Consider the following 24,862-nt stretch of genomic DNA (forward strand, 5'->3'; position numbering starts at 1 on the left):
ATGTATGCATGTCCGATGCATTTCTTGCTGGTTCTGCTGCTGCGAAAAAGGTATAGCAGAGTCATTCATGGGCTGGGTGGGAGGAAGGAAGAAGCGCTGAAGAGAGCTTCTGCCTTCCTTTGCTCCAGGAACCTGTATGGAGGTTCAGGAAAAAGCAACAAAATCTTACCTACTTTTTATCACCTTCTGATTTTTTGGGTGCCTACTACTCCGACATCGGTGGGAAAAAAAACCCTCAAGTAGTGCAAAGATGCAGCCTCTTCTAAATTTTCTTCTGCTTTTTTCTTCTGCTTTTTTCGTTCCTGATTAAACAGTAGAGAGCAACACCACCACTGTGTTCTTAACCAGGACCGCCCCAAAGTCTTTACTTCATCTTACTTCATTTTGCTTATGTGTTTCTAGGTGTTCCGGTTTCCTGTTCAGTGCACAGTCCTTACCTGTATTACCTTGCTTAAAAGATTATGTACCTTGTGATCAGATGTCTCCGATCCCAGCCTGAGTTGCAGAACAGTGTTTGTACTGTGATGCGCTGCTGCTTAACATGTAGCAGGCTGTTTGAGATAGCTTGTCCTTTTCATGGACACCATTCTATGTGATTGTCCTACTCTACTGCCATGACACTGGTCTGTAGGTGAAAACGGAGATGCCACTTTAATAGGCTACAAAACCCTTTGTCTTCATTAATTAAAGGAACTTACAGTTAAACTCAGATTTTTCAAAGCTCTTCTACCTTGTTATTCAGAGAAAGTTAACTTCTTGCAAATTAGACCGTTATTTGTTTTTGTGCAGTTTACCTCTAGCTCTGTTCAGCTTGTTTGTCTCAGCTGACAGAAAGGACTGATCGGCTCCCTCCACCCAAAACCTGTTCCATTTTTGAGGGGAAGGATTCTAACCCTTACCAATTCCTTCATCTAACCCTTACCAATTCCTTCTCGTGTTCTAAGTTGTTGCTGAATGAGGATATAATCTGCAATTCATACAGGGGCTGGTTTTTTACATCTTTTGAGCAATGTTTGCTAGAGAACAACAGATAGGAAATGTTTTTCCTTGAGGCTGTGTGAGAGTGACTGTGTCTCTTGCTTATGTGTTGCATAAGAACTAAAGCGGTTGACATTCGGCCAAAGAGATTAATAGTTACATTTTTCCCAACCCCAGTTATTTTGGGAACTGGGTAATTTTCATCATGCCAGTGTAACTATGGTAATTCTAAACACCAACAGACTGCAATTCTGTGGTTTCATCACAACCAGAGGTATTCATCTGACTGTCAGGATTTTAAAAGGGTTAAGCTATGGTTACAGGCTGTACTGAACATACTCTTGTCTTGGCATCAAGGAACTGATTAAATTATATGCATGTTCTTGCAGGGTTCAAGGGGAAAAAAATGTCTACCTGCAAATGTGTGGAGGAGGGGACACTCCAGTTATTTAAACATAGGAGTTTAGGACTATTTTAGATGCCCAGGTTGTCCAAGATACCTGTGTGGGGTAGGCAAATGAAGCACACAACCTAAGGGAGACCTATGTTCTGTCTGACTTCTAAATGGGTATGGCAGGGCATCTAGAATGGAGACAGAAACTTGTGTTTTCTGGGAATTCAGTCTGACCTAGAGATTGTTTGTATTTTTTGCCCAGTCTGGTTTTTCCCTTGGTAATAATATTGGCTCTTTTAAAGAACAGATGTAGGGTCTCTCTCATCTAAATATTCTCAGGATCCTGAATCTAACTAAAAGGAAGAAGCCTGCCATCGCGTGTGTTTCCTCATTCATAGTTGTTCTCTCTCTCAACCAGTGCATCTTTTAAAGAATGTACGCATGTAAAGTGAAGCATCTTTTTTTCCAAAAAACCTCAAATTACACTTGGTCCATACAGAAAGTATTATGTTTGATCATTGTCTCGGTAACCATGTAGAAGGCGCAGTGTTAATTCCAGTCTAGATCAGTAGTAAATAAAACTTTTTAGTTCTCTTTTTGAACCTGAAACGTCCAAAGAGAAACGAAACATCATAGCTTTATCAGGGAAGCTACTGAAATTATTTTTACGCCATATCAAACCACATCAGCATTTTTTCTTTTCTTACTTCTGAAGCCTAGAAATGGATTTCAGAAGTCATTAGTGCAAGTTTGTAAGAGGCCCAAACTGAAAAGATGGGCAAAGTCAAGTATTTTGCTTCTGATAGGAAAAATGCTTCTTGGGAGACATAAACAGGAACCTCGGCTAGAGTGCTGGGGTGCTCATCTGTACTCTCTCCCAACTGCTTTTATTTTTTTGTAGCTGTCTCGACAGTTATTGTAATTTCTGAAAACCGTAAACAGACCTCTTCCCATGTTTATAAAATGGCTTATAAAATTAAGATTTATTGTGTTTTCCTTCCAATTTGTTTGTTTGCTGTAGTTAGTAAAGCTATGCTTTCAAGGTTATTATGCTTCCCTGCTAAAGCACTGAGCTCTAAACTTTACTTGGCTCTCAAATGTTTCCTAGAGTTCCTCAAAGTAGTTCCTTGTATTTTCTGGATTATAACCTTGGGGCAGCTCTACTGTTTAATGGATTAGAAAAGGCTGTTGATGGATATTTTGTTTATTTCTTGCCCACTTTCCCCAATGAAAACTGGCACAAGAGAAAGCAATCTTCAAATACCATTATGAAGTCTATACTGCTTTTGCAATTGCACTCATAAGATGTTTTGTGTCAAAAGAAGCACGCATTTATGTCAAATGTTTTTCTGCTCGAAGGCCTGGCCAGCACTTTAACTGTGTGTTGTAAAATTCAACAGGAAGAAATGGAATACGTTGAACTCTTAGCAGCAGAAAAACACCAGGTTGAAGCCCTTAAGAACATGCAGCATCAAAACAAAAGCCTGTCAATGCTTGATGAAATTCTAGAAGATGTCAGGAAGGCGGCTGATAGATTGGAAGAGGAAATAGAAGAGCATGCCTTTGATGACAACAAATCTGTAAGTGATGTTTTAGACTCAGTCTTTTAATTGGTGTGCATTTATTTTTTTAGTTGATATTTGCACTGTAGGCATGTTTCTCTTGTGTTAAATAGTTGTTAGGATTTTAGTGACTATTTAAAAAAAAAAAACCAAAAACTTTTGGCTCTACATTTGTTTTTTGCTTCCCTTTCAAAAGAAGAAAGTATTTAGTGGTAGAATGCTTGTTAGGATTGAGCAAACAGGAATAATTATTCCTTTTTGCTAGTGATTTTTGTGTTTTTGATCTGAAAGCCCTCCCTGCAGCTGCCACTTTGACAGTGACAAGTATAGTCCATCTCACTGATACAGCCCATGAGAGTTATGACATCTCAGTGGTGGTGGTGGGAACTGATATTTAGACCTTGCAGGATATGGAGTTACCATGTTAGGCGTAGTCTCTGGTTTTTTCTCTTTCATTTTGTTGAGAAAGTTATGCGAGAACAAGAATCCTTGCAGTTAGTTTTCACAGTCTGGGAAAAGATATGTTGTCCAAGGTAAGGACCTGAAATCTCTTTGTGGTGCTGCTTTCTTCCACTTCCAAGTTCCTCTGCTTTTCATAGCTGGCCTGTTTGCATTGTTCGTTGTTTCTATGTTGCATGATGGACAGTATCCCTCAGGTAAGGCTGTGTGTATTTGGAGCTGGGAGTATGCCAGTTTATTCCAGCGTCCCATTGTGCTGACCTCAGCGACTGACTCTCTAAATTGGTCCTGTTTGTGTAAACGTGGGTTGCAACTTTATTTAGCTTTTGCTCTTGAAAGGTTTTTGTTGATCTGAGGTGAGCATAGCTCTTGAATTCTGCTAAGCAGTTGCTCTGCAGTAGAGCGCCAGGCCATTTTTTTTGTAGTCGTATTGAGAGAAAGTGCAAGCAGCTTTTTATTTTGTATACACTAGACCGCAGCAATTGTACCCAGTGGGAATCCGACCTAGCAGGACCAGCAGCAGGGAAGGGACGAGCTAGCTGGAGTGCCCTCTTCTGTTCTGCTGGGGTATGACGGCACGTTTGAAGGGAGCAGGAATGAGGTTTCTTCTGCTACACCTGTTAATTGGCAAAATGCTACTGCATCCTTTTTCTCCAGTGTATCTCGTTGGTTTTCTGCTTGTAGCTCTATTCATGAAAGAAAAGGAATCATGAAATGCCACCTGGAGGACTGTTTACATCTCCATCTTTGCAAGGAATATCTAGTGTTTTTTCTCTTAGGCTAGAACACTGGAACGTTAAAACAAAGAAGCTCTGATAGAATCATCAGTAATCTGATAAAGATATGAAAGCTTCTATTAAAATATATTCAAATAGAAAAGTGTAGTAGGTAAAAATGGAAAAAAAAACCCCAAAAAACTGACCCAACCCCCATAATGCAAGACAAGAGTATTAGCACACCGTATTCTGTTACGTACAACCTGCTTTCAGGAATTGGTGTTTTAGGAAATAAAATCCTGAAAATAACTATTTTCTCTCATTATGTCCTCAAATTTATTAGTATTTAAAAGCTCATCTGAACCTGTGCCATCTACTCTCACTCTTCCAGCATAGTCTGTCTTATCAGTTCCCTTTTCTTTTGTAAAAGTAAAAATACACCATAATATCTACACAATGTAAGATTTTTTAATATATATTACACAGAAAAAAACAGATTGTTTTTCGTAGTTGTCTTAATCTTATAAGCATCTTACTGCTTTTCCTAATATTGTTTCTGACCTAGACTGTGAACTCTACTAGATGAGGAATGTATTTATCCAGTTGCATTGCTTTTATATGATCTTTGATACATTTCTAGTTTTGATGCAGAGAAGTTTGGTTAGATTCCAGACACGCAAGCTACCAAGTACAAAGGAACATAAACCAAACTCTATGAATTCAGAATTCGAGAGCTTCAAAGTAGATGCTTCACTGCTGATGTATTTTGTAAGATAATTTTGCTTAGTGAACGCTATCGCTGATGTCATAACATTAAATTCCCAAGAAGATAATAGAACAGATGTTGGCTTATCAGCATATTGTTTTTTAGGCAAAGTAATTGTCATCTGCAAGATGGAGACACTGCAGTGAACAGTAAAACAATTCCAATGTGAAAGTCAGTGTAAAGTATGTTTTATATTGCAGAGTCAATGTTTAACAGTAAGCTCTAAGCTCTCTTTTAGTATCCCTGGAGTAGCAACAAGGGTGTGGGAGAGGCGGTCAAGAGCAAAGATGACAGAAAAAACAGTAGGATTGGGCACTTATTGTGTATTCTGATTAGAAACAGTTCTTCATGTTTGCTGACTGTAGGGAAGCCTTTCTTTGCTCCAATACTGTAAGAATAGTTTGCATGTACATGGCATGCAACTACTGCTTTCTCCCATCAGCTGAAAACGTGGTTTGGTCTTTTAGACTTGGCAATGGATACCTCATTCTGGAATGCAAAATAGCCTGGTAAGTGGGGAGCTTAGGGAAGTAAAGGCAAAATAGATATAAAAAGACAGCTTTTGGGCAAAAAAGGGTGAAAAGACAACTTTCACAATGCATAAAAGAAAATGGTCATCAGCCTCTCACTCCAACAGCTAAGAATACTGATGTTTGAAGCAGCTATTTTACACTTCTAAATAATTCTGCAAACTTTATAATTTGTTTCCAATTGCTTTTTTTCCCCTCTGATTCTTCTTCAGAACTTCCAGTTCTTTAGAGGCCCATCATATTGTGTGATGTACAAAACCATTCCCACGATAAAAGTTTTCTTATTTAATTATACACACACAGGAGTGGAAGAAAAGGATAAAAATTGCAGGCTAAATATTAAATATTGAAAATGCAATATTCATCTGAACAGTTGGGGAAATGTGCTGAGGAATCGGCAAAGAAAAATAGGAGGCTGTTTTATAGATGGCTTACGTGAATGCATTTCTTCATTAAATTGGGGAGTTGCTTTGGCAAAATACGGCAATCCAGAAAAGTTGAATGTTTTGTAGTCAGTCATTGGAATGACAACAGCCTACTCTCTTTACTGGAGTCTAAAAGAAGTAACATCCTTAACTGTTTCCGAATATTGGTAAAATCTACGTTATTTAAAATACAGTGAATAATGAAGTCATTCTAGTGTCTTCCACTCTGTAATTACAGGCACTGAAGACAGAGCTAGGTAGAAACAGTTCTTATCCTCACTCCTTCAAATTTACAGGACAGTGACTTTTTCTTGACTTTGAATGCAGTCGTTATCTCAGATTCTGTGAACTGAATATGACTTTGTAATCTCTAATTGTTTTTGTTCAAGGGAACAAAATGTTACATTTCAATCCAACCTTTTGTGATTTAAATGCGATAAAGGTTTGTGGTTTGTTTTTTTTTTAAAGTGTCAGATTAGATGCAATTGAAAATACTGAATTGGAATTGTACAGCTTTGAAACCCTATCCCTGTATTTTTTGGTTAGCTTGGCTAAAGAGGTCTGGAAAACCCCTTGTTTTTAAAATGTAAAGCAAATTATAGCCTTTTCAGTTATGGACATCAGATTTTGATAAAGAGACTGAAAGAATTCTCTGAGAAGAAACTGCAGTATTTTTAGTCAGTGTCAACAAATTCTGGACCAACTTCGAGCACAGCTATTAGTCTTTCCCTTTGTAGTCTATGCTTCATTGACACCCCCCCCCCCCCTTTTTTTTTTTGTTATTTGCTTTCTTTTTCTTAAAGGTAAGAGGTGTAAACTTTGAAGCAGTTTTAAGGGTGGAAGAAGATGAAGCCAACTCCAAAAGAAATGCTTCAAAAAGAGAAGTAGAGGATGATTTAGGTCTTAGTATGCTTATTGATTCCCAGAACAATCAGTATATCCTTACCAAGCCCAGAGATTCAACTATTCCTCGTGCTGATCATCATTTCATAAAGGTAATAATTTTAGACACATTCTTGTAATTTGTTTTGCTAAGATTTAGTCCCACTAGTTTGCATGCCAGTACTGCTTGGTTGGATGGAATATAGTTTCAGCATTTGTCCCTTTAAAGTTACCGTAGCATTCATGATTCCCTGTCTACTGGTGATCTGGCCAATGTGTTCCCTACTCATAGCACAGTCTTCACAAGACTGATAGTGATGCCGCATGAATACTGTTTTTTTGATTTACCTTGTTGCACCTTTGGGGCAGCATCCCTTCTCTTGGACTGTGCAGTGTTAAAGCAAGCTACTGCTGTGCCTGATAAGCCACTTGCATATTGTTACTAGAGAGCATTTACCTGTTCATGTCTTGTGATGAAAAAAGGGATGCTGGAAAATACGTGGAGATGTTTTTTATTGTATTTGTTCTTCATGAAGAATAACTGGATTGGGATTTTTTTTTTTTTTTTTTTTAAGAAGCTGAAATGGATCTGTTTCACCATTTTGTTTTAATGCAAAGGGTCATTCCCCTCACAATTGCCCAGGAAACTGTCTACTTCCTATGGTGTATTTAAAATATTTAATAAATTGATCAAAAATCCCCAAAGCTATCAGTTACTTAAAGTCAATACCCCATCTGCTTCATCTCAAAACTGCAGTACTTAAACCTACAACAAAGTGTTCACGTTAGTTTCCTGAAGTTGTGTTTTCTTTTCACAGGCAATATTCTACATTTAATTTTAGTGTTATTTATCTTTTGAAAGATAATAGTCTTTAATTTCATCACAAATTTGTGTGTCCTTTATATTAATGCATTTGTAAATCTTACATATTTAGGATATTGTGACAATAGGAATGTTGTCTTTGCCATGTGGCTGGCTATGCACAACAATAGGATTGCCAACCATGTTTGGGTATATCATCTGTGGAGTACTCTTAGGACCGTCAGGACTAAATAGTATCAAGGTAAGTGTGCAAGTTGCTTTTTGACTGATTTAATTTGTTGAAATCTTTAAAAGTAGTTTTAAAAGAATATGGTATTGCCAACCTCAAATATATTTAAAAAAAAAAAAAAAAAAAAAAAAGAATCCCCAAACCTGGACCTTTGCAAAATGAGACCTTAGAATTTTATGTCTTTGAATCACTTTGGTTTTGGTGTTTGTTTTTTTTTCTTTCCTCCTACATAACCGTGACATAAGCAGTTGTTGAAAGTGAAAGCTGAAGGTTGTGTGTTGTGGGGGTTTTGTTTGGTTTTTTTCTTTTCTTTTCGTCTTTCATCATAAAGCATCACGTTTGAGAGCCAAGTTATTTAAATGGCATCAAATATTCAGAAACTTGGAAGAAGTCAGTGTTGGCAGTGGGGGAAGTGTTTAAAACAAGTAGCTCCCTGAGTAGCATAGCTTGGCTTCTGAGAGAGTTATTTTGCATCTCTGTAGCTCTTTCATCGATCCTAGTCACTCTAGTTCTTTTCCAGTCCCCTGCCCACATTCCTGAAGTCTCTTGAACCTTTTTAGCTCCATCACGTGTACTCTGATTACTAGCTCATGTGAAACTGGGCTGTGGTTGGCTAGACATTGAACATGTTTTGATTAGTGGTCTGGTGTGCATTAACAGATTGTTTAGCCAGCAGGCAAAACAGAACACATATTAAGGTTGCATGGTAATGTCTGCTTAAGTTACTCGTGTCTGTTACAACGATATCCACACAACCGCTTGGAACTTACTGTCTTTGCAACATCTGCTCTTATGTGGACTTTTGTTGAAAATGACTGTTGGGCTCAAAAGTAAGTAGGGATGAGTAGAAATTGTAGGATTTTGTTAATCTCATATTGGAAGAGAAGGCTACAAATACTATCAAAATTTTGTATTCTAAAATTGAGATTAAATAATAACCTTTGTGTTGTACATAAATTCTGGGTTGAGAAGGTCTGGAAAGCTTGACCACTTAAACCGAGAGACAAGTTTGTAAGCTTGGTGTTAGAAAGAGATTCAAGAATGAATTTTCAGAGACTTACACTGAGGAAGATAATGTGGTCAGAACAGACATGAGAGAGGTTTCTTTAGGACAGTTTCTTAGTGAGCTGCCTATTCATCTGGATAGTGTTCGTGTTGACTGGGTCTCTTGTGTGTCCTCTCTCCTTTTGTCTCTTCTGTATTTCATAAAAAAGTTGAATGTTGGAGGAACTAAGGAGGCAGGCAGATTCTAATCTGGCAGGGAAGAGAGTTTCCACCTCCACTTCTCCTATGACTGATGATAGACCCTGTCCTGTTCTGCTCTGTACTGTAAATACATAGAAAAGTTAGGTTTTTAGAATAGAATAGTATAGACTATTCAGTTGGAAGGGACCTACAATGATCATCTACTCCAACTGCCTGACCACTTCAGGGCTGACCAAGTTACAGCATGTTATTAAGGACATTGTCCAAATGCCTCTTCAACACTGACAGGCTCGGGGCATCGACCACCTCTCTAGGAAGCCTGTTCCAGGGCTTGACCACCCTCTCGGTAAAGAAATGCCTCCTCATGTCCTGTCTGAACCTCCCCTGGCACAGCTTTGAGCCATTCCCATGTGTCCCATTGCTGGATCCCAGGGAGAAGAGCTCAGCACCTCTCTCGCCACGTCCTCTCCTCAGGACGCTGCAGAGAGCAGCGAGGTTGCCCCTCAGCCTCCTTTTCTCCGAACTAGACAAACCCAAAGTCCTCAGCCGCTCCTCACAGGACATGCCTTCCAGCCCTTTCACCAGCTTTGTTCCCTCCTCTGGATGCATTCAAGGACCTTCACATCCTTAAACGGTGGGGCCCAGAACTGCAGACAGTACTTGAGGTGAGGCCGCACCAATGCTGAATCCAGCGGGATCATCCCCTCTTCTGACCGGCTGGTCACGCTGTGTTTGATGCCCCCCAGGATGGGGTTTGCCCTCTAGGCTGCCAGGGCACGCTGCTGACTTGTACAGAGCCTGCTGTCGACCAGCACCCCCAGATCCCTTTCTGCAGGGCTGCCCTCCAGCCACTCCTCTCCCAGTTTATACTTGTGCCTGGCATTACTCCATCCCAGGTGCAGAATCCGACATTTGGACTTGTTAAATTTCTTCCCATTAATCACTGCCCAATGCTCCAATCTATCTAGATCCCTCTGCAAGGTCTCTTGTGCCTCAAGAGAGTCAACAGCACCTCCCAGTTTGGTATCAGCAAACTTGCTAATGGTGTGTTCAACTTCTGCATCCAGATCCTTGATAAATATATTGAACAGAACTGGCCCTAGAACTGAACCCTGAGGAACACTGATGGTGACTGGTCACCAGCCAGATGTAGCCCCATTTTTCTGTTGTGACAAGGAAGGCAACCACTTTTTTTGCTGTTGCATCCTTCTTTCCGAGGTGGAAAGGCTGGTAGTTGTACTGGTCTGAGAGATGGATGCATAGAGTCTATAGGATGGAGAGCAGAACAGCAGCTACAGTTTAGCAGAATGATTATACTAGTAGACCAATAAAATAGCTAGAAGTAACTTCTGGAATGCATGCCTTGGGGCTTTAATAGCATATGCATAAAATATAACCTATTTATTTTCAACAAGCAAGCAAGCTTACCTAGATCAATGCACATGTGCATTTTGGGTGATGAGCACTATCCAACCAAATTATCTAGTAGCAGCCAGGTGATGGGGAAAAAAGTTGGAACCCTAAAGGTGCTGAGGGAACTTCTGAAGTTGTATGACCAGCAAGTGAACTACCTATGGAAACCTAATGAGAAATTATTTGTTTTGCAAGTGGGCTTATAATTTGTATTATAAGTAGACTGCTGTGCACTGATTTTATTTTATTTTTTTTTTAGTCTATTGTACAGGTGGAGACATTAGGAGAGTTTGGTGTATTCTTCACTCTCTTTCTAGTTGGTCTGGAATTTTCTCCTGAAAGATTAAGAAAGGTATTTTTGTATAATACATCTGTATTTAAATTGCTTCTGCTCTTTAATGCTTTAGAAAGAACAGAATGCATTATTTATTTGGTGTCTCCAGGAAAAAACTTTGCTATTCCTCTTGATTTTAGTAAAACAATTTGATTACTAGAAAAATATCACACAATTTATGGCAATCCATCTCTGCTTTAACACGCAGTAACGTGCAGTTGCTGTTGTGGAGTGTCCAGTGATGTTTGCCAGTCCTGTTATTAAAAAAATCAGTTTATTAAGTACTGCATACTGAATTGATGATACATGCTGTACTGGCTAATAAACTGATTCTGCAAGCATGTTAGCACAATCTGGAATATTACATGATGTGGCCATTAGGATTCAGCAAAAAGGTACAAGTTTCTTTTGGTCTTAATTAAAAAAAAAAAGTTATCTCATAAACTAGCTAGAATTTTAATACTGGAAAATACTGCTGGAAAATATGTAAAGACTGTATGTATGTAAGGATTTGCATTGTGTGATTTATTCCTAACTGATGGTTGTGAGTTCACGAGACTATAAAAGCTTTAATGGAATTGTATTAAAATTTATGAGCATTCAGCTTAATCTGCTATTTCTTGCCCATCTGAAGTCAAAGACAAAAATCAGTAATTCAAGGGTTTGTAAACTGTAGTATGTAAATTGCTATGTCAGAATTGTGCGCACATTAGTATGGAGTGGGCTGCTGGTATTGATGACAGTCTTTGCCACTCCTGTTTTTTCTCCACCCTGGAATCACATCCAATAACTGGTCTTCTATTTGATGACTTGAATATATTTCAACCCATACTGGACCTTTGGCCCTTAACTTGTCTGTGAGGTCTGGGAAATTTACCTAATTTCTGGTAATGAGTCTTCTGGCATAGAATATCTGCTAGGCATAATAACTCCAGAGTTTTAGGATGACAGCCTGTTACTTCAGTGGCCCAGCACTGCAGCCCCAAATCATGCATGTGTAACCACTTACTTGCACTGAAAATCACTTTAAGTTATCAGTAAGAAAAGTGTCATCAGACTTAATCATAAGAAGTTGTTTTCTTCCCAAGGTATGGAAAATATCTTTGCAAGGACCCTGCTACATGACGGTTCTGATGATTGCCTTTGGTTTACTATGGGGACACTTGCTCCAAATTAGACCAACACAAAGTGTCTTCATTTCCACTTGTTTATCTTTATCAAGTACACCACTGGTGTCAAGATTTCTTGCAGGTAGTGTTCGAGGTGATAAAGAAGGTAAGTATGATTTTACAAAGGGACTACTGTAGTGTCTGCAATAAAACTTGAAAGATGTTGACTTTGTAATATTATGAGAGAAACTAGTTAAAAAATGAAACAAAACAAAACAAATACCACTGTTAAGTCTGGTTTACAAGTGATCATCCTCCTTTAACACCGGCTAGTGTTGTGTATATTCCTGTTAGGAGGTGTACCTGCTATTTATGTAGCCATTCCTCTTTGGAGAAAGACAGTGTAGTCCAAACAGTACTCTCCATCTTAAGAATTGTCTTCACTGAGGGTCTGGAATCCTTGTGCTTTTTAAGAGGCTACCAGGTTAGATCCTTACTACCTGTCTGTCATCAGGGCAGAAGGCAAACTTAAATAATTCGCATCCTTCTTCAGCAAACTAAGACCAGCTCAGGTAGTCTTTCATAGCTAACAGCTAGTCAAATAAGTACCTTCAAGTACCATATTGCTAGCTTCTCAAAGACTTCTAAATGTTTCCTTTCAAAAGTTTTGCCATCCTGCTTTCTTCCCCTTAAACCTCTTTCATACATACTGCATTAAAGTTCTCCCCACCCCCTAGAATATTCACATTCTAATGCCTAAATTCAAAGTGTATATTTTACACATGCTGGCTCTTACATGTGTTTGTTATTCTAAAGACTGTATGTTTTCAGTAAAGGAGTTCTAGTAACTGCGTAACTAGTGCTTAACTGCTAAGCAAAGTCTGTACTTTTATTGTGTAACAGAAACTTCATACGAATATTTTATTTCTATTTTAACGTCTTTATATATATTTTTTAATTTACTTACTAGTGGAGAAAGAAAACCCAGAATGCTTTGAAAGACCTCACCCCATTGAGAACTATACTTAGCCTCCATTTGATTAAGACATGTCTAGATTTCTGAGCACTGCAAGCCTTTGTAGATTCTGTTGAATGTTTCCATGACTGCTTTACTGGTGTGCAGGGGACATTGACTACAGCAGCGTACTACTTGGCATGTTGGTGATGCAGGATGTGCAGCTTGGTTTATTTATAGCTGTCATGCCTACACTTATTCAAGCAGGAGTGAGCACGTATTCCAGGTAAAAAAAAATTATTGTATGTGTCTTCTCCCCGCCCCCTTCCAATTAGTATGTAGATTGCCAATATGAATACGAGACTGCTACCATTAATGTCAGTTCCATCAAAAATAAACACTCCCACTCTGTGAGCTCGCTTTACTATTTGTACTGGTCATGTTGTATGAGGATATTCTTTTTGCTGTAGCTGCCTTAGTCCTGTTCAGTACTTAAGATTTGTGGTGAAAAGTTTGTTACGGTAAAGGATAACTGCATTTCTTCAGTTACTTTATTCCCTCAAGCTGTATTTTTGTCAAAGACTATGCGATAGTAATAGTATGAGCCTGATGGCTTACCTTGAAGATGAATTAACAGAAATCTTTTTGAATCAACGTGGAAGTAAATTCTAGGCTGTAAAAGAGATTGCTGGGCACTTAGCAGATTTAGTATTCATCTTGTTTATAATGTATTTAAATATCTTACTGTAGCTTCTCAGTTTTGAACATCTGTGGAATTAGATCTTTTCACTTAAGGGGAACTGGTTGGGAGGTGTGAGAGCACTTGAAAGAAATGTTTTGTTTGTTCTTCTCTTCCAGCGTTTTCAAGGAAATACTGAGAATACTGATACTGATTGGCCAAATTCTCTTTTCTCTGGCTGCTGTTTTTCTTATGTGTCTTGTTATAAAGACTTATCTCATAGGACCGTATTATCGCAAGTTGCATGGAGAAAGCAAAGGGAATAAAGAAATCCTCATTCTAGGAATAACTGCATTCATCTTCCTTATGTTAACGGTAATCTTTTAATAAAACATTTTGATACATGTGGTAGTTTACTGCATCAGTATCACAAAAGCCATCACACTTACTGTTATTGCATATCCATGTACCTCCATAGTTAATTATTTGGTTTTAAAATGTTTTAAAACAAACCCCAAATGCACAGATGATTCATGCATTACAACATAGATGAGTAAGAAGAGACAAAATTTGAATGTCAATCAGCTGAACTTCTGCTAATAACTTTTAATACAGCCAGTTAAAGAATGATGATTCCAGTTTTAATTTTGGGCTACTTCATGCATTTGAAAATAATATAGGATGGGTTTTGAGATGCTGATAATGGCTGATTGTGACATTTGCTCACAAGTTTCTTTTCAATAGCAAATTCTCAACATGGTTTTTATTATAAAATAATTTTTTTTTTTTTTCCTGTGGGAGATGAACAGTTTGGGATGAAGTTGAGAAAGTAGAGAAATACCTTAAGGTTCACAGATTTTGATATCCCTTTTGGGTTTGGTTGATTCCCCTATGAATCTTCCTTCTATTTGTCTCTATCTCACATTTCAGCCCTCTGAAAAACTATCCTGCTGGAGAACAGAATGTGACAGTCAGTGATAATGTTGTGGGTTTGAAACTCCATTATCCTGGATGTGCTGATTCCCAAGAATTTCTGGGAAAAATTATCCAAAAAAGTTCCCACGCATGTGCCTTTTTTTGTAGGGGTATTTGCTTAATTATTACAGGTCCAACAGAGAAAGCTGACCTTCTTCAGGAAGAAGGTCAAGAAAGAAGTTAATGAGAGCATAGCTTTACAATGTGTTGATTTCTATTGTGTAGGTTAAAAATGCCCTCCCTCTAAACAGCTATTCATATCCCAAACATGTCATGTAGTAAGAGAAGGAACAAGAATAGTTTCTCCTTTTTACTTTCTAACAAGCAGACATAACAGTTGTAGAATAATTTCAATAAAAACCAACAACCAAACCACAAAAATTGCATAAAATATTATGATATCTAGAAGCAGTCTTACCTTCATCAAAAATACAGCCTACATAGACTGGTCTGATTGAATTGGGTGTATTGTGCCCAAATCACATATCAAATGTACAATTCTGTCTACATGACTTTACATAATATACATGTTTATACAAACCTGAGGGAGAATATGTTTGAGTGTGGTGGATTCGTACTGCAAAACAGAATGCTTTTTCAGCATGGGAAGCATTTGTGAAGGAGCAAATATTTTGTGTACTTTAAGTGAAATCAATTTTCCTTTTAAAGTTGATAAATAATGTATCAAAGGGAACAGTACAAAGGATACTGCATGTAACCTCTGTAAACCTGCTGAGATGCTTGATATTCACTGGCACCGATACATTCATTATAGTAATGCTACAAGTTGTGGTTTGAGCACAAACACTTAAAAAAAAAAAGGAAAAAAACCATAACACAAAATTATTTGGTTGTCCAGTTGAACAGCTCAACAAAGAAATCTTAATTGGTATAGATGCCCTACTATGTCAGGAATAAAACCATATGATGGGGGATGGCAATCTAATTTGAAAAAATGTTGCATGTATTTGAAAAAGTTTTTTGGGTGCCAGGTAGGAAAACAAATAAACTGTCACCGTTCCTGCAAAGATCTTTCTCCTTGGAAAACAAAGCCCAAATATTGACCAAGTTTCTATAATTATCTGCAAACACAGAATTTTTCATACCAGTGTTAATTCTAAAAAAGCTTTGAATTTGTAGAGGGAGGAATAAGAGAGTGCATGTTTTAATGGCCTTAACCAAAGATGACTCTGTGGCTCCATCTAGAAAACTTGAGAGATGTTTTTAAACAAAATAGTTTAACTCTTTATCTAACGTGTGAGTTATTCTGCAGGCCACGTCGTTTCCAATACATGACAAAGGGGCTAGGAATGATATGGTATTCCTGCTTCATGCCTATAGTTACTTGTTATGTGCTTCAGTGTTGACTGGGTTTCTGGGGTCCACCTAAGTTTATCCTGTATTGGGGTTCATCTGTAACACTAGCACGTTATATCTAAACTTAATTTATTTTACTTGTTTCCTGTGTTTGAACATCTTAGATGAATAATTAAACAAGAACTGCCGTTTCTTTACCAGTATGGGCAAATTCTATATGGGAAAACAAGAGGGAGGATAGGACAGAAGAGGTTCCTATACTGCAGCATGAGTAAGCAATTCTGATGTAAGGATTATCCTGTCAGTTGAGGAACTTCCTGTATGGAAGTGACTTTTGAGCATTTCTGAACTGCTTGGCTCACTTGGATACCATTGCAGCTCATTAAATCTGAAACAGGATCTTAAATACGTCTCTGCTTGATAAACTAACTTAGAGTAGAAGAGATGCAACAAATCTCAAATATGAGATATTTTACCAAGATTTGGAGCTTAAGGTACCTCTTTCTGTTCCCAGATATTCTCAGAAGTAACTGAAATTCCCTTCTGTCTTTCAACTAGTTAGACTGGGCAGGGGGATTGCATCAAGTGCCACTCCTATAAAAATCTAGCTGACTTTGAGACACAGTTGTGCATCTTTCAATCATGTACCTTGTCATCAGTACCAAAGGTTCAGTAGATCATTATTACACTTTCAGCAACTCCCTTTTAAGCTTTGAATTATGCAGTTAATGCCCCCCCCCCTTTTTTTTTTTTTTTTTTTTTTTTTTTTTTTTTTTTTTAACTGGGGAACTGTTCTGAATCACAACATAAAGAGCAAATCTAGCTTATGGGTTTAAATATGACCATTTAGGATCAATGGCCAAACTGGTACTTTTAGGTTGAGATATATACCACAGCGTAAGTCAGCCGGAGTGTTCACTGGTGTAGTGTTGTTTTTTATGTTCTGTATGTACAGAAACATTACAGGGAGAATTGTTTTAAACGCTGTCCTGATAATAAATTCCTGTATTGGATATCTGCAGGACACCAGTGCTCAGTTTTGTTATGTTTTAAAACCAAGTTGCTGAATGTTATTAAAGAATTGGAAAAAAAAGAAAACTCTGACCTGACAAGAAAGATAGCAGTTACGTTTAGATGTTTATAGGACTATGTGTACACATGGGGGGGTGGGAGGTGGGGGGGAAGAGGCTTCCAGTTTGGCTGCCTTATGGTTGACCTGGGATGATGGCAGCAAACAAAGGGAAATTGCCAGCTTGCTTTATATAGCAAAAAGATGAAAAGAAAATATAGCTATGTTATTGCAGTACTTTATATATAAAAATGCACGTACTTTTTCCTGCAGTGTATCAGGAATGTCATTCCTTCTTTGCCTGGAGTACTTCTCAATGGCTCATAACCTGCTTGTGAACTCTTTCCTATCAATTAAAAGGAGAAGATTAAGGAAGAACTGTAATCTCAAATATTCTAGTTAATTATTTAATAAAATACAAGGCTTTTCACAAGGCTTACTAAAAATTGTTTCCATTTCCATTAAGGCTTTACTTCCATAAAATGCAAGCTTAGAATTCACCTCTTTACTCTTGGGCAGATTTAAGTTATTAAGGCCTGAAGTTCTAATATATTTATTTCCATCAGGGATTTCTTTAATTTTACTGGCTTACCATATTCATTAAGCTTCTGTGATGATTAAAGAGTAGCAATAAGATACACATTATTAGAGAATATAGGCAAAACAACTGCTGAACAAATGGTTGAAATTCAACTGGAACAAGTTATAGCAGTAATGTTTATTTCTTTCTTTATTGCTGTGGTAGAATATTTGAACATAAAAATCCAATATCGTAGTGAAAGCAAGGCAATCCTTTCTGAATTATAGTAAAATGGGATCTTTGAAAACAACTGAAAATTAAACCGTACGGGGAAAAACATGTAAATTGACAGAACTTTTCATTTAATTTTGACTGAAAAAGCTTTCTGTAATGTAGGAGTTGAGAAGAGGACAGTGCAGAGCCCAGGGATTAGTAATGGTTAGAGCCCTGTTTGGTAAAGGCAAAACATAAAAAATGATGAAAGCAGAGAGGGAATACTAAATGCAAAATACTTTCCAAGTTTTGCTTATGTAAGAAATTTTGTTGAGAATGCCTTCCTGCCAGTAAAACAAACCCTCTCCAGTGTGTGGGTGTGCGTATGCACCCACACTTATATATAATAAACCCTGATGCTACAGCTTTAGTTGAGGAAATGTATCCACTTACTGGTAATATTATTGGACAACCAGAGACCAGGATGGGAACAGTAAAAGGAATCTGTATAAATCTAGATATGAATCTGAAGAACATACTGGAGGAGGGGGGTTGGTGTTAAGAAAATAATGTAATTTTTGGTTCTTTTCTTGCCTTCTCATCCACTTCACACTTCTCTGTGTGTACAGTGACCTATAGATTATGTAGACCTGAAGTTGTGTAGTACCTAGAGAGTCGACAAGAAATAGCAAAATTCGCCTTTTTATCTATGAGGCTCTTGAGCTCATACTTAGCTTGCCATAGAGTGAAGGAATGGAATTCAGTTTTTATGCTGTGGTAACAAACCCAGATGGACATACAGTTTGCTCCAGTTATGTCTGATGCTTTCTGAACAGGCATGTTTCTTTCACACTTAAATTGCTCCTTGCTTGAATAGTGATTCTCCTAACAGCACAGTATGACGCAATTCCAATACAAGAGATGCTGAATCCCTTCTTACATGGTAACCTAACCATGTACGTGGGAATATTTAAAATATTAGCAGTAAAAGTTTTGATCTGAAGGTCTGTTACAGCTGATAACAGTTAAGTGTGGGAGGATTATAGCTGAATAGTAAAAATAATTCCAACTTTATTTGAAGAGGCTATATTGGATCTTAATCATACTCAAGAGGTTGTGACTTTTAAAACAACTCATGTGTGATTGAGAAGAACTTAAATGTTTCTTCTTCATAACTGTTTCCTTTATTGATCTTTTGCTGATTTTTCAAAGCCTTTTATCTACATTTCCTTCTTCCCTCTTAAAATTTCAAATTGTGAAAAGCACTGAAATGCCTTTTGTTTTAAAATGAGAGTAACATTATAATGTTGTTTTGTTGGTTTTGCCTGATCAGCAACTATTTGCATTAGTTGACAGAACCAATTCATTTTCTTAAATGTCTTGCAATAAATTACAGCCTGTTGGCACAAATGGAGTTATGTGATGAGCATTCAGACATTAATACTTCAATACACAAAAGTCTGTCGTTTATTTTTAGGTAGCATTTTATGCATAGCTCGGAGACTTGTTCATTGTGTCTTTTGCTCTCCTCCATTAATTTCAAGTCACTTGAGTTTTAGCTTCATACCTTCCAGTGTAACACTGTTCAAGATATGATGAATGTTGTCCCTAAATGTACTATGGTGTATTGTTGCTTAATCTAAATTAATATGGAAATAAGTCTTCAGTTTTAAATGTTCTATTAATATTAATAGCATTGCCCTTTCTCAGTAAGATGACTGTCTGCAGCAGCATGATTTTAAAGTAATTATTTTAAAACATACTTTATACTGACTAAAAGTGCTGCTTGCTTTTTTAATGTTCCAAGCATTGCCTTTAGCAGTTGCTTTGTTTTTAGTTCAGTCTCTTTATACATGTTTCATCTTTTTCTTCTAGTACCGTATTCAAATAACAAAAAAGAAGGAAGCAGTCTGAATTCTTTCAAACAGATACCATGCTTCATTTCAGTAGTTTACTTCACATGCTGAAATGCATCCCTATTCAGTAAAGCACACAGGCATGTTTTAAGTGCAATTTACAATAATAAAATGTAATTTATGCCTGGGACTTCTGCTAAATTGAGACTATTCTGCCAAATTAAAAGCTTTGATTTTCATTTTTTTTTCCTCTGTTGTTTGACAGCTGGAAAATATGCTGTTCTGACTGCTTTATTTCACAGCCTCAATGTATTATGTAATCCTGACTCCAAAGCCGTTACAGTCTTTCTGGTTTTTGTGAAATCAGATGCTATCCTTAAGACTGACACAAAGGATTACAATGTAGATTAAGAAATTTATTTTTGTTTTTGTAGGGAAGGTGGTAACATGGAGGGGAAACTGGTTTTGTGAGTCTTTTGTATAAATACAATACTGCAGAACACTGAAATAAATACACTGAATTCCATTTGTTGTTGAACTTGCATAAAGACAAAGTAATTTCCTACATTCAGTATAACGTACGGGTTTATAATGTCACTGTGAAATGCTATATAAAGTCACTTGGGGCTAGAGAACATTAGATTCTCTGTTATTCCTTGACAGATCACAGAGCTGTTGGATGTTTCAATGGAGCTGGGATGCTTCTTAGCCGGAGCTCTGATCTCTTCTCAGGGTCACATGGTTACTGAGGAGATTATGTCCTGTATTGAACCAATACGTGACTTTCTTGCCATCATTTTCTTTGCATCCATAGGTAACTTCTAAGAAAACTTACTTAAAAAAATAGTGTTGACCTACTAATGTGAGGGAGGGGGAAAAAATGGTGTCTACAAATTGGGGGGAGGAGATAGATTTTTATTTTGTTAACACACTAAACTGTTAACTGACCACTATATTGGTTTGCCTTTGCTAGTATTTTTAAATGTAACATTCATTTTCATAAGCAATTTCCATGTTGTGCTCTCAATTCTTGTTTTAATGTCAGTTTTTCATTGTTAATTCTGAATTTGCACTATTTAAAACATGTAACTAAAAATTTAAAAGGAAAAGGGGGTTTGGGTGTTGTTTTTTTTTAATGTTCTGTCTTCACAGCAGCTATATTTGCAATTTATACTAAAATTGTATTGCTATTTTGAGTCAATTGGTAGAGTAGATTTCAGGTTCTTGTGGCTTGATTTTCTCTAGAAGCAGGATACAATAATGGAAACAGATCTTTTTTTTATAGCATCTTGTTTCTTTAGTTAGGAAAATGTGATCTGTGCATTCTCAATGCAGGGAAAAAATAATTGAACAAGATGTATCTTGGAGACTACCTGAATGCCAACTGAAATACAGTATTGATGCCTAAGACCAAGAGAGTAACTCATCAGGCTTGTTACCCAAAACAAGTTTACTCTGAGAATATTTACAGTTCATCAGTAGCTTCATTTTGAACTGCTACATGCTCTAGCTGTCCATGCATGCCCCTGTATGCTTTCTCTAAATGAAACTGAGGCACGTTACTGAAGTGCTTAGGTACAGTGAATGAGGAGACAGGCCCTGTGAAAGCACTTTGTCTCTCCTTGTGGATTGTATAGGAGATGTGTGTCCTATTTTGGGGGGCATTGCAAGGTCTAAAATAGGGGTTTGAATGTGGCCCATTGCACAAATCCAATCTCCTTCAACCCATGCTTACTCAGAAATCCTTTGAGTTTGGTTGTGGTTTTTTTCAAGACCGCCCTTGGCTTTTCTTCTGGTTTTATTTTAAGTTTTCTATTGTTCTTTTTATCTCCGTATATTTATTCAGATAACAGTGAAGTCCCATCATCAGCATAATTTTAATGCCTTTCCTTATATACCTGTTTGATACCCATTTTTTCATAACAGAAACTAAAAGTGTTTCTGGTGGTTATCAAAATAAAAAGGAGGTAGTTATGCTTGCCAGTCTTGATTTTTGTTTTACCCAGCCCATGATAATAGCTTGTACTGATCAGATTGCTTAGTAATAGGTATGTTTATTTGAATAACTTATTTTTTAATAAAGGGAGGAAAGTGGTGAGCTATGGTAAAACTCTTGGGCCCATATAACTGACAAGGTTGGATGAGTAATTGCTAAATGCTCACAGGTAAGTTGTTTATGTGTTTGAGTAAAGATGGTGATGGAGCAGATAGTGTTACCAGGGTTACAAAGTATGACAATTAATTGTAAGCCCAAAGTTAATTTTACAAGGGACTGACAAAAATACTGCCCTACACTCTTGTGACTGCATAAATTAAGACTAGAGAGAAGACTTTGGTACAGTACCAGAAAACAGCAAGACCTCAGCTGGCATGCTGGAAGCACTCCATACAGCTTATGTTATACTGTAAGGAATTATTTTGGTAGTTCTGTTACAGAATTAAAAAAAAATAAAATCTTTTTAAGTATTCTTACCATTATAATTGCAAGGAGGGAAAGAAAAGAAAATTGCCTCACAAGTTTGTATGGTTTTAAAGAAAATGGGTGTTATTCCTGCCTCAGAAGAAAGTTAGCTAAAAATCAGAAAAATGAGCTATGTTATAGGCCTCTGACAAAATGTGACAATGCTTGCTTGTAAAAAAAAAAAAAAAAAAAGGCAAAAACCAAACCAAACCACCCTACAAAAACCAAACACCCCCCCTTTCCCCCCAAATAAACATTATCCCCCCCCCTTCCCCCTTTACTTTCAATTACTTTCAAATGTTGTCATTAACAGGAATTTCTGTGGGCTGGCAAGGAGGTAGGTTTTAAAACGGGTGATGTGATGTTGCAAACAAAACCAGAGTAAGATAAAAAGTATTCCTTAAACTTCTTAAAAAGAAATCTAGTAAGGAAAGGCTTCTTGCCTGCTCTCTACTTACAGATCTATAAATGCAAATGTGATGTATCTATAAATACATAGAGATTTACTACATGAAATTATGTAAAAGCCACAGGGAAAGAGTCTCTCCCCCTGCCTAAAGAGAAGGCTTGTTGCTATATGCAGCAAGCACCCTATTATAGAGAGCAGAAGCGCTTGAGATCCAGAGGTGGGATTGTACACCACTGCAGTAATATCATTTCCATTTCTTTTAGAATAAAGGAATAAATAGAAAAAATTTACTGAACTGAAAAGTGACAGTAAATACGTCATTTGGAAAAAGTTCCTATTTTGCTTGTCTTAAATGCCTGCTTTTCTGTTCTCACTACAGAAATCCTTCTGGTGCCTAAAAGCTGAGCTGTGAATAGTACTTGTTCGTGGAATATCTGTAACAGTGCTCCTGCCCTCAGCTTGGCCTGTGTAATGCTACTGCTTTCAAATTTGCACATGGGTGCATTTGGGGGAGTAACACACCTTTGCAGTTAGGCATTAGCAGCTGCACTTTGAGTTACTCTCCATCTGTACATTCATTTAGGCCTGTGTGTGTTCTTCAAGGTTTCTGGCTCTCTTTATGCTACCTGCTGAGGTTAGAAAGTTCCTGTTAGTCCCCGTCCTCACTAATCTTTTTGAGGGAACATGTGGACCAATCCCTTACAACCACATTTTGAGAACTTCCTTTCTCATTTCTGTTTTGGTACCTAGTACTCGGATCCTTCCCTTTCCACCTCTGCATCATTCGATTTTGTTTTGATTGCTTTTTACAAAGATGGAAGGCATCTTTGCATAGACTGTTTGACTTTTTTTTTTTTTTAAAGGCCCCAAAATCCCATTTTTTGTCAGTCTACAAGACATACGGAGTTTAAAATTGGGCATCAGGACCCTGTCTGCCGCTGGTGAAGAGGGAGATTACTTCCACGGACTGACAAAGTTGTGTGTCCTCAATGTGCCGTACAGATGTACTCACTTGCCAGGCTCCAGGTTTCCCTTTTGGGTAAATCTTGCGGTCAGTGTTGGACCTTGAATGCAAGATGCCAAACCCCCTTTAACAGTGTGGACTTTTTCTTCAGAAGGTGGGTGATGCTGACACTGTCAGCACCACCACCGTCCAGAACAAACACGCACGCAATGTTTCTCTGATGAGCCTCTTAACATTTCTGTTGAATTTGAGAGAAATCAAAGGAAGATCCCAACTGGAATTTATTAGGTGACATATATCACCTTCTCCGTGTCCATCCAGGACTACTGCTTTGTTGTCCTGCATGGAACACAATGAAACTTGGAGGTTTCGAGCTCTCAGAACTGGCACTAGAATCAAGAGGACTTCCCCCTTTGCAGAAAGGTGGAGATGAATGTTGGTTTTCCCCCCTGCTACTTAAGGATCTAGCCAGGGCTGTAGCATTTATTGCATTTGCTAGCTATGATCTTAGGTTCATTAAGAATCTTTGTAGATAGAACATCCCAATGCAGCGCTAATGTGATTTTTCTGAGCGATGTCCTGTCTTGCGGATGTGTCAGAATTGACTCTACTCGCTGCAATTTGACCCACAGAGTTCTGGTTTCTGTAATCTTGTTTGCTGTCAAGGATCTCCAAGATTCCTTTTATTGATGCTGGATCTTCCAGGATGTGGCCATGACATTTGGATCTTCACGTGCTGTTTATCAGCCCTCCAGCAGATACGTGGAATCTGTCTGATCAGGGGGGAGAGGGAGTTGACTTGTTAAGAAAAAAGTACTTATAAAAAGGATGTGAAAAATCTTGCTTGTGATCATCCACAGAAGAACACATACCAACTTACACGAGTGAACTGTGCTTTTTGGCTTGACATTGATGCAAGGTCACCTTCACCTCAAGGCCTCCATTCCAGCTATTCCAGAACACTGCTTAGAATTGAAGTCTGGTGGCTTATGCTCAGCTCTGTGAAAATGTACCTAAGTGATATCCTAGCAGTTGGTGACAGGCCAACATGTCACTTGCTACCTGATGACGGTGCTGAAGTTCTTGACTTATTTGATTGAAGAGTTTCTTCCATTTTAGAGAACAAGTCCATAGTGACTCCTGAGCTTAGTCACAAAGCCTGATTAAAAACACTGAAGTAAATGCCCATATTCATGCACCTTCTGTCTGTGAAGTTAATCTCTCTGATGACGTTCGTGTTGTTAGGAAGGCTTCATGTGCTTGTACAGCAGTCTGATATGACTTCTGGCCTTATCCTAAGTTTTCATCTAGGGCTGGGGCAAAGGTCTGTAATGACCATGAAATCCACTGTGGTGGGATTTATTTTCCCCAAAACATGTCTGTGTGCTGGGATGTTTGTTTGTTTGCTCAGAATAGCGTATGTAACAGGTTTAGGCTTGCTTCACCTCGCAGACGCTTACCTCCATGGGATTGGTATCGAAATCTGCGGTAGTTTGTGCCTCAGCTCTTTGGAATATGGTAGTAATCTCTACGTTGGGCAGCAGTTCAAATGGACTTCAGACTGCCTGTCTGCTCCAGAACTGAAAAGGTAGCTCTGCCAGTAGTGATGAGAGCACTA

At 37.9% G+C, this 24,862-nt stretch overlaps 1 protein-coding gene across 2 annotated transcripts in view; it reads left to right on the forward strand.

Annotated features, from left to right (window-relative positions):
- Positions 1 to 24,862, forward strand: part of TMCO3 (transmembrane and coiled-coil domains 3) — a 35,844-nt gene that overhangs the window by 5,413 nt on the left and 5,569 nt on the right. Inside the window, exons 4-12 of one of the 2 annotated variants that reach the window (XM_049834089.1) lie at positions 2,773 to 2,952; positions 5,343 to 5,384; positions 6,634 to 6,825; positions 7,648 to 7,776; positions 10,643 to 10,735; positions 11,806 to 11,992; positions 12,950 to 13,067; positions 13,640 to 13,835; positions 20,074 to 20,224. In XM_049834089.1, coding sequence (XP_049690046.1) covers positions 2,773 to 2,952; positions 5,343 to 5,384; positions 6,634 to 6,825; positions 7,648 to 7,776; positions 10,643 to 10,735; positions 11,806 to 11,992; positions 12,950 to 13,067; positions 13,640 to 13,835; positions 20,074 to 20,224 — 1,288 coding nt within the window. The remainder of the gene's footprint in view (positions 1 to 2,772; positions 2,953 to 5,342; positions 5,385 to 6,633; positions 6,826 to 7,647; positions 7,777 to 10,642; positions 10,736 to 11,805; positions 11,993 to 12,949; positions 13,068 to 13,639; positions 13,836 to 20,073; positions 20,225 to 24,862) is intronic. The other variant, XM_049834088.1, reaches the window with a different exon arrangement.

This window comes from Accipiter gentilis, chromosome 31, assembly GCF_929443795.1.
Source record: "Accipiter gentilis chromosome 31, bAccGen1.1, whole genome shotgun sequence".
In the NCBI taxonomy this organism is placed as follows: Eukaryota; Metazoa; Chordata; class Aves; order Accipitriformes; family Accipitridae; genus Astur; species Astur gentilis.